Source organism: Phacochoerus africanus, chromosome 1, assembly GCF_016906955.1.
Source record: "Phacochoerus africanus isolate WHEZ1 chromosome 1, ROS_Pafr_v1, whole genome shotgun sequence".
Lineage (NCBI taxonomy): Eukaryota > Metazoa > Chordata > Mammalia > Artiodactyla > Suidae > Phacochoerus > Phacochoerus africanus.
In genome coordinates this window covers 118,904,534-118,923,600 of record NC_062544.1, presented here as the reverse complement: position 1 = coordinate 118,923,600, position 19,067 = coordinate 118,904,534, and the positions used below count along the sequence as shown (strand labels likewise).

Sequence of the window (19,067 nt, the reverse complement as noted above, 5' to 3'; positions counted from 1 at the left end):
CATGGGACCTTTGCCCTTTCTGCCACAAGAGCACTTTACTTCAAGAATGGAGAACATTTTTCTTTCACCACAAAACTGTCCAATTGGTTTCTAAGAACAATGATCGTCTTTCCTGGAAATTTTTATTGGCAGCCCTTATCACTGAATCTCTCACGGCAAAACCAAAGAGCCAAATCACAGATTTGTATTTACTTCTTTTAAGTCAAGTGCCATTGTCTATTCATTTTCCCTCTTGTGTCTTTGTAATTGAAATGAACTGTGTGTGATGTGGGGAGCAGAACTTGGTCTCTAAGGCTTCTGCCTCCTTTGTCAGTGCAGATAGGTTCTTTTTCAGATGCACAGGCTTCTGAATGTTAATCGACTCTAGATAATGATACATCTCGTTGCATATTAATTGCTAAGAGTTAGAAATAATGCATAATCGCTATGTTTCAAGGTTGCAAGTGTACAGCACTGAGAACCGGGGTTTGTTATGAGCTTTTGGAAAAATCCATTGTTAGTGGGCATTTTTAAATTCCTGTCACTGTGTGTTATAGAATTCCTGACAAATGTGTTATAGAATGAAAACCATCTCAAACAACGTACAGTCTTGTGTTCTGCATGTGTGCACCAATACTCACACCTCCCAAGGAATAAAATTTTGAAGCTATTCATCTCTTCAGTTGGGGTATGTGGGGGTAACAGCAAGGCCATATGAATCCATTATATGTTACCTACCTCACAGTTTCCTGAACAGCATGCTTTGTACCTTATTTTTCTACAAACCATTGCTCAGTGGGTGGTAAGGTGTCAGCTGAAAGCCAAAACAGGAAAGTTTAAAAAAAAAATTTTTTTTTATTCCCGATTCAATCAGTCCCTCGTGGCTGTGTGACTGGTAGCTTTTTCCATTTTGAATAATCATATTTCAGGGTATTCTGTTCTCAGTTGAGAGCAGACTGTTCTAAAACACCCGAGTGCAGTGTTCCTTGGTTCTCCAAGGAGGCATGTGATACTGAGGACACACGTGGACCAAATGATTTGATGGGATAAATTGTTCTGGGAGGGATAGCTGGGGGTTAGCAGGGACCATAACAAATACATTTTATGTTTCTCTCTGGGAGTCACAACTCTGCCAGGCTTGACTGCTCAAAATCATTGTTCTTAGAAACCGACCGAGCAGCTAGAGGAGAGGGTCCATATTCTCCTCCTGCAGACTTGGTGCCCTTGGTTAGATGTCCTTGTAGGTTTTACTAAGCAGCTGAATGTGGGATCCCTCATCCCAGCCTAGTCTCCAGTCAGATGGCAGACCCAGCTGTCAGCTTTGTTTGCCTGCGACGTGTTTGATCATTTCAGACTCAGCTGGAACAGGCTGTCCTTCCTTTGGGACATTGAGATTAAGATCTGTGCATCCTTTTCCATCTCTGTACTTCTTTTCCTCTTCTGGGAAGCTAAGATAATGCAGAGCTTCAAGGGATGACAGGTGGATGAGAGAGAGGATATGTTAGTGGGTCTGTGTGGTCCTTTCTGGAAGCCAAAGGTGACCTTTTATTTTGGGGAGAAATTCTATCTTGCACCTCTGACATGGCTTGAACACCAAGAATTCCCATCATTGCCTGATCTCAGATATTATTGGGATCAGGCAAGATTGGAGACCAGCTCTTCTAGCCCATAATTCAGCAGTGTGGGGTGGAATGGGAGGAGTTCAATGTGGGTCTCAAGACCCACCTGCTTGGGTTCCCTCTCCCCATTCAGGTTCTTATCTTGGGATTTCATGGCTGATGTTTTTTACCACTCGGACACAGCCTTGAATCCTGCCAAACCACTCCCAGTTTTGCTCTATGCAGCCAGAGCTTGACTAAACAGTGATAAAATTTCAGGAAGAAAGGGAAGGCAAGAATGTGGTCTCATAGCAGCCCGAGCCCCCAGTGGCCAGAGCACGTTATTGGTGAGATTGTGGCAGTGACATGGAGTACCAGTTTTGTTGAGGCCCATGGCAAAACCCAGTGCTGCAGGGAATGAATGAGGGCAGGAGAGCAGACTGGGGGGGTGGGGGGAATCTCACCTCTCCTTGGTCATCTGAATTTGAAGGCAATAATTTGATATTTATAGGGAACAATTTATGGGGAGGCTTATACCAAGCACAACACACCCGTGATCTCATGTCAGCTTCCCAACAACCCTGTGAAGGGATAGGAGAGTCAACACCACCACCCCCACTTCACAGGGCATGATACCGATCCTGTGGAGGTTACATTGTTGGCCCAAGGTCATAAGATATTGGGATCATAGGGCATTGTCCTCTAGGGAGAAAGGTTGACTCATATTTGATCCTTAGACCCTTTGCAAAGAATCAGTACATTTTGGGGGCGAGAGTGATAAGAAGTTTGTCACTTGCAGCAGAGGCTTTCTGCTCACTTTTTTTTTTTCCTTTTGCTTTTTTAGGGCAGCACTCACGACATATGGAAGTTTCCAGACTAGTAGTCTAATCGGAGCTACAGCTACCGGCCTATGGCAGCCACAGCAACACAGGATCCAAGCCACATCTGCGACCTACGCCACAGCTCATGGCAACACCAGATCCTTAACCCACTGAGTGAGGCCAGGGATCGAACCCACATCCTCATGGATATTAGTCAGATTTGTTTCTGCTATGCCACAACGGGCACTCCCTCTGCTCATTATTAAACCCTGGAGAAACCTCAGCAAATGTCCTTAAAGTACCCTTGAGGTCTGTGCATACCATTTCCCAGACCCTGAAGCAGAGGTAGAACCCCTAGTACATTCTTCTCTCCTTCCACCTCCAACACAGCCCACAGGGAAGCCAGGGGATCCACCCCCACCCCCCTGCCGTTTTGTTTTTTTTTTTGTCTTTTGTCTTTTTAGGGCCAAACCCAAGGCATATGGAGGTTCCCAGGCTAGGGGTCTAAATGAAGCTATATCTGCCAGCCTACACCAGAGCCACAGCAACACGTGATCCGAGCCACATCTGCGACCTACACCACACCTCAGGGCAACACTGGATCCTTAACCCACTGAGCGAGGCCAGGGATCGAACCCACAACCTCATGGTTCCTAGTTGGATTCATTTCCACTGTGCCACGGCAGGGACTCCGGGGATTCCTTTTACAGAGACCAAAAAGTGCAGAATTTATATTCCATCCAAGGGTTTCCATGAAGTCAATAGGAAATGACTGACTGAAACCCCAGAACCACAGAGCCCTTCCTCTGGGCCTGTGGCTGTGATTATGTCACCACTGCCACCTCTGGGTGCCTTGTCAGCACCCCCCCCCCCCAGTGGGGCTGTGTGGTCCTGACCCCATTTTCTAGACTTGGGGGTAAGTGTAGCATAGTAGGCACATTTCTTCTGTGGCATTCTTCTGAAAAAGTCATAACCTGACTCTAATCATGAGGAAACATCTTCTGGGCCCAAGGCTGGGCCTTCCTGTAAGGGCCACAGAGGCACGAGTAGGCCAGCAGTTCTCTCTCTTTTCCAGGAGGTAAAACTCCTAACCTGCTTTGGCTCTGAGGACCTGGACCTTTCTGCCATGACAGAGTGAGAGCTTTGCTTGATGGACAAAAGGCAGATGTGGAGCCAGGGACCGCAGAGAGAGCTGAAAATTTGGCTTCCTCTTTCTCTGAAGGTCTGCAGTGCCATGTCTGGGCCTGACCAAAATGAGTTTCAGGCGACGGGCTGGCATTTGCTAAAAGGAACTTATCGGGGTGAGGGTGTGCATTTCTCCTTCTGCCCAAGGTTAAGTAATAGTAACATCCTGTGTAAGAGAACTTGAATGTGGTTTTCTACTAAACTCCAATATTTTAGGGCTATTTATTAGATATGTTTAATCATGGGCCAATTTAACCAGTAGCAGACTAATAAAATAGCAAATTTGGGCTTGCTGCCAGGACAAATGTTGACTTACCCTTATAATGTTGACTGAAAGAAAAACTTTGAAAGTAATTGAGGAGTGAAACTTTAGCCAAAAATACAGTGTCTGAAACAGTGGTTCTGTTTTATTTTACTGGCACTGCTAAGAGATTTTGTTCTCTAGGCTGCTGCCCACTTCAGCTCTCAGAGAGTCCGATGTTTTACTAAATTATTTTCTAAGGTTGGTTTTTTTTTCTTTTTTCAGCCCATAAACTATCATTCAGCAGAAATGAATATCCCTATAGCAGAGAAGAACAGGCTACTTTTCCAATGTGAGGGGCAAACATTCAATGATAATGAGAGGAATAAAGGTAATAATTTGCTCGAGGTCTTCCCTCAGAAACAAAAACTGTATGCCAGGAACATTTGCCCTCTCAGAATTTGTAGTAAAATTAATTGCTCCTCCAGAGTATACTCAATGGAATCCATCTAGCTTGCCTCCCACTCACTTTTCTTTCATTTTGCCATCCAGTTTATACAAACATTAGAGAGCTATAGGATTTTGCCAGCATGTGTTTTGGACTTGAAGGAAGCAGCAGAGGCCTGGAGGAAGTGAAACCAGGATGACCAACGAAATTGGCATAAAGTGTGGTTTCTTTCTCTTCTCATTTTTGATTTGCATTGATGGAAACTGTATTTGGGGCCAGAACTGAGCATACTTTCAGAGGCTCATGACAGTGTTGTCTGAGCACAGTCAGATGCCCCGCCCAATGCTTCCACCTTAACCAAGGCTCCCCTAAAAGCTACTACCTGACAGGCTGACCTTGGCCAGAGGGCATAGGTGCTGCCTGGGCTTTTGATGCTAACTGACTGAAGCAAAGACAGACTGGATATACAGAGAATAATCTCCCCAAACTTCATGTGTTCAGTTTTACCACCCCAAGAGTCAATGGTTTAATTTGTGGGTTTACCCAGACCATCTTTTGATGTCTCTGCCATCTGCTTTTTAGCATTTCCATTAGGAGAGGCTGGAGAAATTATTGGATCTTCAACACAGCAATCCAGCAGTCTTTCTGCAGCATGGGTGTAAGATTGAACTAACTCAGAGTGTTGTGGATTTTATTATTCCAGGCTCCCCTTAATCCAGAGTAGCAAAAATACAAAGAAAACAAAGCCCCCAAAAGCTTTTTTTTTTTTTTTTTGCCTTTTAAAGAAGAAAATTGGGATGTTTTCCTTATGACATCGGATACAGAGAGAGTTCAAAAGGAAGTCTAATTTTCCTTGGAGGCACAGTGCAAGGCAACCAAACTTGCAGCTGGAGAAAAGAAATGCCAGGGTGTGGCCTTGGCCTTTGAGATTAGCCTGGAGGGAAGGTATCAGGGATTCCTCTGGAGCTGTTCCTGGTGTTTTGTCAAAGTCCACAAAGCCTGTGGTCCCTTGGTTGAAATCACTGATAAGCATCTCTAGGGGAAAATTACAGTTCTGCATTTTAAGACCTTTTGCTCACCTTGTGGGTTAGAAACGAATAATTCTGAAACACATTTGGCCTAATCAATGAAGCCAGGTTTCCGCTGGAATTTGGGCCTCATTATTTGTCTTTTAAGTTCTGGTAACAAATGACACCAAGTCCATTAGCTCTGTGCCAGGGAAAAGAAAACAACCCCCCCCAAAATTTTTTTTTCAATGGAAATTTTGGAGTTAGAAACCATTATTTCATTATTATCCTTTTCTTTTTCCAAAATAAGATGAAAAGTCACTTTCAGGATCCAGAGACACTCCCCTTCTTGTTCCTCCAGCCCAACACCTCTTGCTCACACAGCTCTATGATGGTCTTCGGTCTTCGAGTTGCTACTTCTGTGTCCTGCATGCCCCTGTGGTCCTCTGTCCCCTGCCTACTCACCACCTCACCCACCCCACTCGTTGCCCACTTCAGGCAAGGCTGACTCTTGAGTTGCTCTGCCTGGATCAACCTTTTGGTGCTCCCTGTTCAGCCAGGAGTCATTCCCCCAAAGGTGACACCTGTACACTTCAGTGAAGCCCACTTTGCCCATGCTGGGTAAACACTTGCAGAATTGAATTTCAAAGGATACACATGGTCACAAAGTATCTCTTCCATTTTGTGTATTAATTAGAAAGGGAGTAGTAACTTTACAATGGAGACATCCAGCAGATACCTCCTGTAGGGCTACTGTAAGTACCACAAGCAGGGAGGATTAGAACAAGGGAAATTATTTCTTACTCTTCTGTAGACTAGAAATCAAAAATCGAGGTGTCTGTAGGGGCATGCTCCCTCCAAAACCTATAGGAGATTTCTTGCTTGCTTCTTTCTAGTTTCTGGTGTCTGCTATCAATCTTTGGTGTTCTTTGGTTTGTTAATGCCTCACTCTAATCTCTGCTTCCATCATCACATGGTGTTGTCCCTGTATGTCTCTAAATTTCCCTTTTAATAAGGACACCAGTGATTGGATTTAGGGTCCACTCCAGTCTGTTATGATCTTATCCTAGCTTGATTACATCTGCCAAGATCCCATCTCCAGATAAGCTCACTTTCACAGGTTTAGGGGTAGAACTTCAATATATCTTTTTGTGGGGGATAGACAACTCATTGTACCACCTTAGCCAGTTGGTCAAGATTAACCTCACCGGTAATAAGATACTGTGACATCATGTACCCTCGATATGGTGTACCAAGAAAGGCACATCACTTCTGTTGTATTATAGCCAAAAATGCATAATCTGAATCTAATCATGAGAAAACATCAAACATATCTAAATTGAGAGATAACTGAGCAGTATTCTTCAAAAGTGTCAATGTCACGAAAGACTGAGAAACTGGCACAGATTGGAGGAAATAGCAATATGACAATAAAATACAATGTGGGGGCAGTTTCCACTGTTTGAGGTTGTGGGTTTGATCCCTGGCCTCGCTCAGCAGATTAAGGATCCAGTGTTGCCATGAGCTGTGGTGTAGGTCACAGATGTGGCTCAGATCTGGTGTTGCTGTGGTGTAAACTGGCGGCTGTAGCTTCGATTATACCCCTAGCCTGGGAACCTCCATATGCCGCAGGTGTGGCTCTAAAAAGCAAAAAATAAACAAACAAGTGATGTGGAGGAGTTCCCATCATGGCTCAGCAGTAACAAACCCAACTAGTGTCCACGAGGGTGCGGGTTTGATCCCTGGCCTCGCTCAGTGGGTTAAGGATCTGGCGTTGCTGTGGCTGTAGTATAGGCCAGCAGCTGGAGTTCTGATCTGACCCCCTGCCTGGAAACTTCCAAATGCTACAGCTGTGGCCCTAAAAAAATAAAAAAAAACACACAATAATACATTGTGGGTTTCTAGATTAGAACCTGAAAGAGAAAATGGAATGTTAGTGGGAAAATTGGTGAAATCCCAATGACTTTTTAAGAGTTTAATTTGTAATGTTGTAGAAATGTTAATATCTTAGTTTTAATAAGGGGCCCATGGTTATGTAAGATGTTAACATTAGGGCTAGTATGGCAGAAAGTGCATGGGAACAAAGTACTACTTTTATAATTCTTCTGTAAATTAAAATTATTTCAAAAACAAACTTTTTATAGAAGAGAATGCATACATTGAATGATTAGATAAATTCACCTGTTCTTAGAAGCTAAGAGGAAGAGAAATGATTTTAGTAAAAACATACCAGTCTGTGAGTCCTACCTTAGGCGCCATTAATTGATAGCTTGCTTTTTACAAAGTCTGTGCTATGTGCTCATCCTCATTACTTGTTGAGCAGAATAGTTATCTGTTGGGCAGAACAGTGTGGCAGAGGCTTCTGGTCCATATATGGTCCACATCTTTCCTCTGTCACCTGAGATATGTGACCTGTGTAAGTACTTATGCGCATTGAACCTCAGCTTACTCATCTGTAAATGGATGTAATATTAGGATGTTCTGAAGATGCCATGAGCAAATCCACATAAAGCTCTTAGCCCAGTGCCTGACACAGATTTTAAATTGCCAATAAATGTCAGTGCTCACTCACAGAATTCTCACTACTGTGTTATGAGGATTATTTCCCCATTTTTCAGTTGAAGAAACTGGTAACTTGCCCAATATCACCCACCTAGTAAGTATGAGAGCCAGACTAAGATACATAGACAGATATTATATTTACATATATATATGATATGTATATATGTAGTATGTATCTTTAGATAGATAGATAGATATAAAATTCTCAAGCATTTAGTTAGATAAACAGTAACTGGGAAGGAGAGTCTGCAGGAATTCTCTGAGGGGCAAGATTTAAAGTAAGCTGTCAGATCCCTGCAAAGGAGAAGAGTATCGCCTTTGAAAGGAGTTGGGGGGAGGAGTAACCTGAAAGGGTAGGAAGGCCTTGGCAGTTGGAGGTGTCAAAGGAAGTGAGAACACAAGAATATTTGTGGAGACTTAGAAGTTTTGAAGGGTGAGAATCTTGGACACAAGCTGTGAAACAGTAAGAACTGCCCTTTGGCCCAAAGGAAGCGGGTGGTTGAGACAAATGCAGAGTAATGAGCAGGAGTGAGGCTCTGGCAAGGAGAGGGAGTTCTCAGCGTACTTAGTAGAAGACGGTGCTCTTGTAAGAATGGAAAGAAAAGCTTGGATTTGGGAGGCAGTCGTGGAGAAAGCAAAGCACGCTCACAATTCAAAATGAATACAGTGGAACTGAAGCCTCTTCTCCGTGGGCAGTGTGACCTTGAATGACTCCTATTTTCTCTCATCACATTGTTTTATGTTGTTGAGTTCAGCTATCAGGATCCTGTTGATGGATTTCATTTTAATGAAAGCAAATGAAAAATCAGTCAGTAGAATAAAACAGATTTCAGGAAGTCTGATAGCCAGGTTGGTGCCTCTCCATGGGGTGTCCTGTCTTTAAATATTTCAGGGTAGCTCTCTCAGCTTTCAATTTCCCAGCCACACGAACCTTTCCCTATTCTGGCCTATGTCAGTTGAGAATTATTGAAATTCACTAGTGGGATTTTTTTCTCATTTTACTAGGTTTTTTCTAAATGTGTTCAATTCTAGATGACATCTGCCCCTTCACTATCCTTTCTCACCAGGCCCTCTCTAACAACTGAAGTAGAAATCTCAGATGGCACCTGTCTGCCCCAGTTCAGCCTTCACTAGTATAGTTGCAAAACTGTTTTCTGTCCATTGAAATAAATCTTATTAGGTAGCATTTTTTTTTTTTAGGACTGCCTGCACCCACGACATATGGAAGTTCCCAGGCTAGGGAACAGGAGCTGCCCTTTGGCCCCAAAAAAGCAGGTCCCAAGTCAAATAGGAGCTTCAGCTGTCAGCCTACACCACAGCCACAGCAAAGCGGGATCCAAATCACATCTGCAACCTACACCACAGCTCATGGTAACTTTAGATCCTTAACCCACTGAGCAAGGCCAGGGATTGAACCTGCGTCCTCATGGATACTAGTGGGGTTTGTTACCACTGAGCCATGACAGGAACACCTATTAGGGAGCATTTTGACCATTACCATAGGCAGGACTGCACACTGCATCCCCTGGGAGAGTTTGACAATTACCAGCATATGATCAGTGCCATTCCCTACACTTTCCCTTCCCCCAACCCTATATGACTTTGAAGCAGATCCCAAGCATCATATCATTTTTATGTCTTTTATTCATATGTATTAATGGTCTTAGGAAGTTTATGTTATGCCAGGATGATTTGTTTTGTGGGGAGGGTTGTTTTCTGGGTTCGTTTTTGGTTTTGGTTTTGTTTTGCTTTTTATGGCTGCACCCTTGGCATATGAAGTTCTGAGGCTAGGGGTGGAATTGGAGCTGCAGCTGCTGACCCATGCCACAACCACAGCAACACGGAATCCTGGCCACACCTGAGATGTATACCACAGCTCACAGCAATGCTGGATCCTTAACCCACTGAGCAAGGCCAGGGCTCAAACCTGCATCCTCTTGGATTTTAGTCAGATTCTCAACCCACTGAGCCACAATAGAAACTCTCTGTCAGGATGATTTGTTCAGAAAGTTAAGATAGTAAAATGTGGTAGGATAGGGTTCACTCACATAAAAGGCAAGTCAAACACATCCCCTGCTCCCCAGGGGAGGACCCCACATATGCAGCTTCAGGGAGAAGATACAAATCTCACCTGTGCTCTGGTGGAGCCTGACAACTAAGTATGCCTGTGGGAGCCTGCCATCCCTGAGAGTGTCATCTTTAGGTATGTCACAGTAGAAAGCTGAGGCTGAGGACCACTGACCCAGGCCGTGACCCCTATGAAGCCAGCAGTGATATAGAGCAGTAGTACGACATCTATGGCCCCTGTGCCAAATACAGCCCACTTCCAACAGCCCTCAAACTATTTCAGTGGCATGAAATAGTGTTGCCCTCCCCATCTTAAAATTAGATTTCTACCCCTTATTTTTTGACTCAGTAGTTCTTGGAAGTGAAACTCAGGATCTAAACATTTCAAATGTTACTAGTATAGTCAAGGTGCTGTCAGAAACAGTACTTTAGAAATTAATTTTCTAGAATCTGCTACAGTGTCCCCTTCTGAGAAAAATACTCAACTGAAAATTGGAGACTCTCCTGAAAAACTCATGTTCCTTTTTTTGATGAAGAGAGAAAGAAAAAAAAAAAGCCCTCAAGCCTTTAAGAATGATTCCTCTATTTTTTAAGGGTTGAAAAAAGCAAAAGAGTAATATTTTGTGACATCTGAAAATTATATGAAATTTGAATTTTAGTGTCTATGAGCAAAGGTTTAATGGAACATAGCCACATTCCTTTATTTACCTACTGTTTATGCCTGATGGCAGAGATGAGTAGTCATGACAAAGGCTGGACAGCCCACAAAGCTTAAAATATTTAACCATCTGGCCCCTTATATAAAGAGTTAGCCAAGCTCTGAGTAGGGCACTGACTCTGGAGCCAGCCTGTTTAGGTTTAAATCCTGGCCACCTTTTTTTAGTTTTTCCGTCTTAAAATGAGAATCACAATAGTGGCTACCTTACAGGGATGTTAAGGGTAATAAATTAGTAAATATCTGTAAAACATAGAGAAATATGAGCTTATCATTATTTAATAATGCTAGAGCATCTCCATCATTCTGAGATTATAACTTCCTGTGTAACATGAAGATGATGAAAGCCTAGGTTACTGGGTGAATGAGATATAACCCCTGGACACACCCCCTGTCACACAGATAAAGCCCTGCATGAAGCTTCCTGGTATTTCTAAACATTTGAAAGACTTTTTTTTTTTTTTTTTTTTAAAGATTCCTTCAACTCATGGGCAAAAGCATTTGCTAGTACAGTTGAGTCTCACCTCTCCCTTGCTCCTTGCCAGGTGTAGAGCATCCAAGAGCAGTGCTGCTCTGCACAGAGCAGTAAGTCTTGTGCTCCTGGCTGCATTTCTGGCCCCTCCTTAGCTGTGTTTGTGACTCAGTAAAGACAGAGGCTCAGGGCAGCTACAGACATGATGTGGAAGACCCTTCCACTGCTCCCCCAACCCAACTCTGGTTGCAAAAAATGAATTGCAAGAAGAATGAGTGAGGGGTTCCTGTGTGTTGTGTCTATTAGAATGGAACAACTTTTAAGGAATAAAAAATTGTGCCAGATCATATTGGTATGATAGGCATTTTCTTACATTGCATATAATGTGCTTTGGTTTTTATCTCTTGGTGAAAAGAATGAGGAAAAGATAAACACTGTATCCTCTAGGGAAAGAATATTAAAATTTGTTTAATTAAATCTCTCATTAAAAATAAAGTTTCATGGAGTGCTTTATTCCCCTTTGTTTGTAACTTAAGCACAAGAGATATCTGAATGATGGAGTTCCCATCATGGTGCAGCGGAAACAAATCCAACTAGGAACTATGAGGTTGCAGGTTTGATCCCTGGCCTCAATCAGTGGGTTGAGGATCCTGCGTTGCCATGAGCTGTGGTGTAGTTGGCAGACGTGGCTTGGATCTGGCGTCGCTGTGCCTCTGGCATAGGTCCACAGCTACAGCTCCAATTAGACCCCTAGCCTGGAAACCTCCATATGCCATGGGTGTGGCCCATAAAGACCCCCAAAAAAAAAAAAAAAGATATCTGAATGAATTCCTCTATGGAAAAAGGGGACCTCTATGCCTTTCTTCATCCTCTCCTTCCCATCTTCCCACCTCTTTTTCTATCCTTCATTTTTCCCCTTTCTTGACTTCTAAAAAGATGAAGAGAAAATATTTGATACAAGTCATTACTCAGTCATGATAAAAATTCACAGCCAACTTTGTGTAGAAGGGAACTTTCTCCACTTGATAAAGGTTGTCTCTTCCATGCTAATGATGAAACCTTCATTAACCCCTTTAGAATTAGAAATTAGACTAGGCAACCCAATGTCTCAGCTCATAATCAACAATAGACAGGTAGTCCTAGACAGTGCAATAAGACAAGAAAAACAAACAAATTTATAAGATCTGGAAAAGATGCAACAAAAATGTTACTCAATAAATATTGCCCACATGGGATACTCAATGCATTTTTCATTTTTCTTTTCTTTTTTAACCTCTTTAGTGAGATGACCTCCTGCACCATCTTAAAATTTCATGGTGAGGGTGGTGTTTTCTCATTTTTCTTTTCTTTCTTTTCTTTCTCACTAAAGAGGTTAACTCTTTAGTGAGATGCCCATGCTGTTTTAAAATTTCATGGTGAGTGTGGTGTCTGCACTTGAAACGGGACACCTTGTTCCTGGGTTCATCAGTGACCTTGCCCTGCTTAGTCTGGCAGCTGAGTTGTTGGACTAGGAAGCTTCTGCAGGTTGTAGTCTGTCCTCTCTCTGTAAAGCCTGAAAGCATCCCTGGTATTGCATTTGCTAGTTCTTAGTAGAGCTATTTAACTAGAATCTGGAAACAGTTTCCCTGAGGGCTCTTTTTAGACAGCAGTAAAATGTAGCTGGAGACATACTGAGTAAATGGAAAAGAAAAATCAAATTAGGCTAAGAATTTTTTTAATCTCTTCTTCTCACTGAAGCCCTCAAGGGGAACACCATAAGTCATACTTTGCTCATGTGGATCAGGCATAAAGCTTCCTCCATAGATTCAGCAACTTGCAAGTGTTCTGGTTTGAAATTGCACCTGCTTACTTTGCTGGATCAAGCACTAAATCACACAGCAATGGTTTCTGTTTCAATTGTTCGTTGCTTGGGAATGTCAAATTGCCAGAGAGCAGCCCAGTGTTTACTTCCAAATGGGCAAAGCCTTGGGAAAGGAGTTTTAATTATAATCACACATAGCAGTACTGCACACAACCTGCAGAGGGGCTGACATTTGCAATGTGCATACATCTTGTAGCGATGCAGAAAAACACCCATCTGATTAGGTCATGTAAAATGGGCAGCAAAGTCAGCAGAACCTTAGAAAAGATGACACAGCAAGTGGAACAGAGCCCAATCTTCTCTCATCCTGCCAAATGTGCAAGACTCCCTGTCCCTTTTTAAAGCAAGAGAACCCAGTTGGCATTTGCCCTTCAACCTCCCCAGTTTGATACAGAATCTGTGACCCAGCAGCTTTAGCTCTTTAAAAAAAAACAGAGACCCAAGAGTCACTGGGCTCTGAGGTTCATGCAGAATTGTCTGAGACCAAGTCCTGCTCCCCTAGGAAATCCCGCCATCTTCTCACTTGCTGCAATGCAGTTTGTGCCACCCAAGGTGGTATATCACAGCTCTGGCATTTCCAGCTAAAGCAGGAGCCATTTAGAGAAAATTAGGAAATGCTCAAGAGGCTGTGTGTGTGTGTGTGTGTGTGTGTGTGTGTTCAGTATGCCTGCTGGTGGTGCAGCTCTGACGTAAAAAATATTTTAAAAATCCTCCTCTGGGCACAGATATTCAGGAGCCAGGCACTGGAGAGGGAGCATCCTTGAAGGGCACTGTTACCTGGACGCAGAAGGGCTATTGGATCTTTCTCTTTAGCACTTAAATAATTGTAATGTGATGTCTCTCATGTTGAGAGATTCCTCCTTTGAATTTTGGAACTAAGCCTTCCCAGTGTTCGGAGAGTTTCTTGCTGTCTGCTCAGTTCAGCATGCTAAGAGGCTGGAGAGGTACCCGGCAGCCCAGATTCATTGTCCGTCTTGGAAAAGTATTTGCTTCAAGAAATCATGAAGTCACTCCTGGCTACATTATGGAATTGTTTTGTGCTTTTTAAAAAGTCTTTTAATTTTTCTATTTGGATGCCAGAAAGGTTGAGTCTTTTTCAGAGAAGGCTTCTGATTTCTGAAGCTGGCAAGGACATAAAATGACATGAGTGTTTCTCAGCAGAATTCCAAATTCAGGCAAGATTTTTCCAAGCACCTACTATGTTCAGAATACCCTGCAGAGATATTCTGGAGAATCGGAAATTCTGGCTTAACTCTTGAAACTTTGAAAACAATGGCTGAAAAAGAAAGATGAGCATCTTGAGGCTCCCTTTGGAAATGATTGAGTTTCGCCACAGCTGTTGGCAAGTTTGGCTTTTCTCTCAAAATTTGGTGTCTTCATGTGCTGTCCAGCGTCTACTGCAGGTCAGATGGAGCTTAGGAAGATAAGGGTAACTGTTCTCTTTGTCTTTGTAAAGTGTTTTGTCTATCATCTCACTCTTTTCCACAGCCTGTTGTTTGTACTTATGTAATTCTTATCTGCAAAGTCATTGGTATGGGTAAGTTTCCCTCACCCATCTGCTTAGATTGGGGTAACTTGCAGATTTGCAGGTATTTTATGTGGAGGTGATTTTCAAAACTTGTGACTGTGTATAGTATAAAAACTGGCTCATGGCAGGGTTTTCTCTCTGTACATTTTCTTTTTCTGTCTAGTTCTTTATAGGTATTAATATGTTCATTTCAAATATACTGTAGATACAAAGATGCTTTCTTAAAAGCCTAGTAATAGAAGAACTTCTGTAAAAATATGTATATTTTTTAATTTGGTGAACCAGGAAAAGAAAGATTCTCTGTGCTTTAGAAAAACCATTGCATATTAGAAATTTGGAGAGTGGCTCAAGGCAAAGTAGAGAAAAGGTTTTTAAAAAGAGGAAACCAGAAGCATCAAAGGACAACCACCTGACAAGGTCATTGGGTGGGAAATCTGAGGCAGCTTTTCTCTACAGGAGAGGCTGGGGAGAATGATTCTGCTAACTGGAAGCCTCTGGTTTAAAAGTTGGCAGATATATTTAAGGTGAAGGGAAAGGAGAAATCCCTGCCCATTTCCTGTCCCCTCAGAGGCTGCGGCTGTTGACACCCCCCTGCCATTTTTCCTTCCCTGGGTCCTAAGCCAGGTCACCTCCACACAGTGGAGTGGGATGGGGCACTGGTTACCTTCCACAGATCAGTGTGCAGCCAGCAGTTCTCAGAGTGGGACATGATTGTATGGTGGAGTTATCTTGTCTTTGCAATTGACCTTGACATTTTCCTTTTTTTTTTTTTAACCCTACAGGAACCCAGTAATAAACGAGTCAAACCCCTTTCCAGAGTCACATCGCTAGCAAACCTCATCCCGCCCGTAAAGGCCACGCCGTTAAAGCGCTTCAGCCAAACTCTGCAGGTAAGAAGGCCATGGTGGACTCATGTTTGCAGAAGACCTTGTTATGTGGGAGGAGACATCGGTGCCCTAACCAACCCTCCCCTGGCTTATTTCAATAGAAGAGAGCAGGTAAGGGGACTAAAAGGAGGAAAGAGATGTTTTCAAGTTGAAAACGCATCAGGCAGAGTCCTTCAAGGAGTAATAAGGAGTCGTCTCTGTTGGGTCTTTCCTCAGAGTTGTATTTCAGAGTCCTATGCTCCATCCAAATGCACTCTTGTAGGTTTTGTCCTAAAATATCGATGGGCCTCCCAAGCAAACCAGCACATGACGTAAGCTAGAGGGCAGAAGAGCCTGATGGCTTAGACCAGGGTCTGCAAACTACAGCATGTGGGAAAAAATTCAGCCCACTCTGATTTCTTATGGCCCGGGAGCTAAGAATGGTTTTTATTTTTAAAAAATGGAACAAAGGAGGAATGATAGATATTGCATGACCCATGAAGATTATATGAAATTCAAATTTCAGTGTCTGTAACTAAAGTTTTGCTGGAACAGGGCATGCCCAAATGTTGATGTGTTTTCTATGGTTGGCATTGCACTACAAAGGCAGTCAAGTAATTGTGACAGAGACCATATTGCCCACAATACCAAACAAATTTACTGTTTGGCTCTTTACAGAAAATGTTTGTTGACCCCTGACTGAGAACAAGTGCCCTGGAATAGAAGTATCTCACTTCTGTCCTTGGCTCTGTCACTCAGACTTTGTCACCTTGGGCAGGTAACTTAACATCTCTAGGTCTTGCTTTTATTCTTTGTGGGTGAATTGGGGGATAATTCCAATAGCTCCTTTATAGAATCATTGCAAAGATTTACAGGATAGTACATTTAAAGGACTTAACATAGTGCGTTGGCCCATAGTTAGTCACCACTAACTTCCTAACTAGTTAGCTAAGGTGTAAATATTAGCTACTATAATAATTCTTTGGTTGACAGGTGGTTGTAATTCTTGTTCATAAACTCCTGATAAAGTTTATCTTTTAAAGTGAAAATTGAGGAGTTCCCATCATGACTCAGTGGTTAACTAATCCGACTAAGAACCATGAGGTTGTGGGTTCGATCCCTGGCCTTGCTCAGTGGGTTAAGGAGCTGGTGTTGCCGTGAGCTGTGGTGTAGGTCGCAGACTCGGCTCACATCTGGTGTTGCTGTGGCTCTGGCGTAGGCCGGCAGCAACAGCTCCGATTTGACCCCTTGCCTGGGAACCTCCATGTGCCGTGGGTGCAGCCCTAGAAAGGACAAAAGACGAAAATAAATAAATAAATAAAGTGGAAATTGAGCTTTGTCCAAGGCCTCAAGCCCAATGTGAAATTCATAAAAATCCTTTTTCATGGACTGAAGTCCATGAAAGTCATGCCATGAAAAGACTCACCTTATTCAGCTGAGAAGTAGTCTTGAGTCTGCCAGTTTCTTAGTTTCCTGAATACTTTTGCTTAGCAGTATTTTGATCTGACTTTCTGAGTCATTAAGAAAACTATGGACCAGAACCTAAGGCATGTCCCATGCTATGAAATGCTGTTATTTGACAATAGTTTGAAGTCTCCCTCACCCGCGCCTGTCTTTGCTTCTGTACCATTCAGCCAGTGTGCCATGACTCTTCATAGACCAAGCTGTTCTCACCACCTTCCTACAGGTGCTGTCCCTCTCCAGTGCTAATCCTCAGCCCTGCCCATTCCTCTGTTAACTCTGCTAGTATTTCTCCCGAAATGAATACCTCATCATCTAATTAGCTAATTAGGTTTGGCTCTGTGCTGGAACCTCTGGGCTGCTTCTTATCCCCTTACCCCCTTTGTGGGGGAAAGGAGGAGAAAAAAAAAAATAAGGTCATCTGGGGGAGCCAGATGAAGGGCTTTGAAGCTAGTAAAGAAAAATGTGTTTACCTTCTCTCCCCAGTGACCAGTCCTTCAGCCCCCTGGCCAAGTTCATCACAGGCTTCCCCTGGAAGATTCGTCATTGCCCTAGCCCTGCACATCTGGTATTTCACTGAGTTCTGCTTTTCGAAGATTCTTTAGCCTGTCTACTGCCATTTTACCCTTTCCTTTCCATCCCAGTGGCTATGGCTTAAGTTCACTGTAGTTATTTCCTCCCTTGGTCACCACCTCCATGGTGATCTCTTTCCAATGTCTCTCCAAGCTCAGTCCCCGCTCTGCCCCAGGAAGGGCTCACTCATTCCACAAGTATTAAGTAGGCCCTCATCATCCACCTGGCTCTACTTCCTGCCCTCATGTTGCTTCCATCCTAGATAGAGTTGCCCTCTGGCAACTTCATGGCCACATCTGGCCCTCACTTGTGTTTTCTTTGGCCGCACAGTGTTTTGAGCTAACATTTAGAAATCAAAACAGTCCCTATAAGAATCTGGACTTCTGACTTCTTTTGAGGAATTGGAAAGCGTAGCAGTTCCTACATGACACATGAGCTGTAGCTGAGTAGCCAGGCAACTTCCATCTACACATGTCCCCACTTCTCCCAGTTGTCCTCTCAACACCTGGCCCCTTCACTCACTGTCACCGCCTTCCTGACCTGTAGATTCCGTGTTTGCGCTCATGGGTCACAGGAGAGCACCATCTACCCCTCCTCACGCCAGCCCTGCCCTGACTGCATATTGCTTTAAGGTTCTCCATTGTCATACCTATAAAAATATTTCCTTTGGCTTCCCAGGCAACCTTTATTTCGTTTCTCCAATTTCTGCCCTATACAGTTCGCACACAGGGAACACACTGCAGGAAATATTTGATCACCTTGCAAATTTGCATTGACCTAGAGAACTGGGACAGAAAGAAATCAAGCCATGTCTGAAATCCAGCAGACTGAGACCAAGCAAAGATGAGAAAGCCAGACCCGAGGGGGAGATCTGACATGCGGAAAATGGTTTCTAAAACCTCAAAAGATTTTTTTTTGGCAAAATAATTTTTTATTTACTTGTAAAAAATATCACAATAAATAGCTCACTCCAGGTTCTGTTTATTGGACAGAAACAACCTGGCAGAAACAGAATGGTTCTTCTTAATGGTTATGCACATGACCACAGACAGAACTTGAACATGTGCTTATGTTGTGAATGGGGGTCAGCAAATGGAAATATGCCCCTGGGTTGTATGCAGAGTTAGGCAGCCAGGTTTGCAGGATGATCTGCAAACCACAGAGAATACCATTCTTGCCCCTATGTATCTCCCTGTGAGTCACCTTGGCATACCCAACGCAAGTTCTGCAGAATTATTTCCAGCCTTAGCATCCCAATAATTGCCTCATGACTTTTTGCTTCCTTCCCCAGCTAGAACAGGATAGATGTTAATATAGCCTAAGGAGCAGGGAGGACTGGGGCCAGGGGAGGTCCCAAAGGGGTACTCAGTGGGCCAACTTCACATTTTTTCCCATCTTGCCTAGGGTGACCTTGGTGCCCATTCTTAAAGGGGAGAAACAGAAAACAAGGAGTGCAGGGCTGCCCCAAATCTATTGGCAGTCATTCATTCCTTATCCAGATGTGTATATTCTTCTTTTTTCTACTTCCCAAAACAACTCATTGCTGTAAGTGAGCCACTTGCTTCTCCATCACAGTGTCCTTTGTCCCAGGTTCCTGGCACATACATGTCCCTTTGATAGCCAGTTAGGTCTCTCAGGTTGAGTTCCTTTTATCATAGGAAGAGAGATGACTTAGACCCAAAC

The 19,067-nt window shown here is 43.3% G+C and overlaps 1 protein-coding gene across 7 annotated transcripts in view; it reads left to right on the top strand.

Annotated features, from left to right (window-relative positions):
• The window catches only part of ARHGEF3 (Rho guanine nucleotide exchange factor 3), a 341,554-nt gene that overhangs the window by 280,495 nt on the left and 41,992 nt on the right, over positions 1–19,067 (top strand). For all 7 annotated transcript variants that reach the window (XM_047777298.1, XM_047777308.1, XM_047777288.1 and 4 more), the window contains one exon: positions 15,267–15,374. In XM_047777298.1, the coding sequence (XP_047633254.1) occupies positions 15,267–15,374 (108 nt within the window). The remainder of the gene's footprint in view (positions 1–15,266; positions 15,375–19,067) is intronic.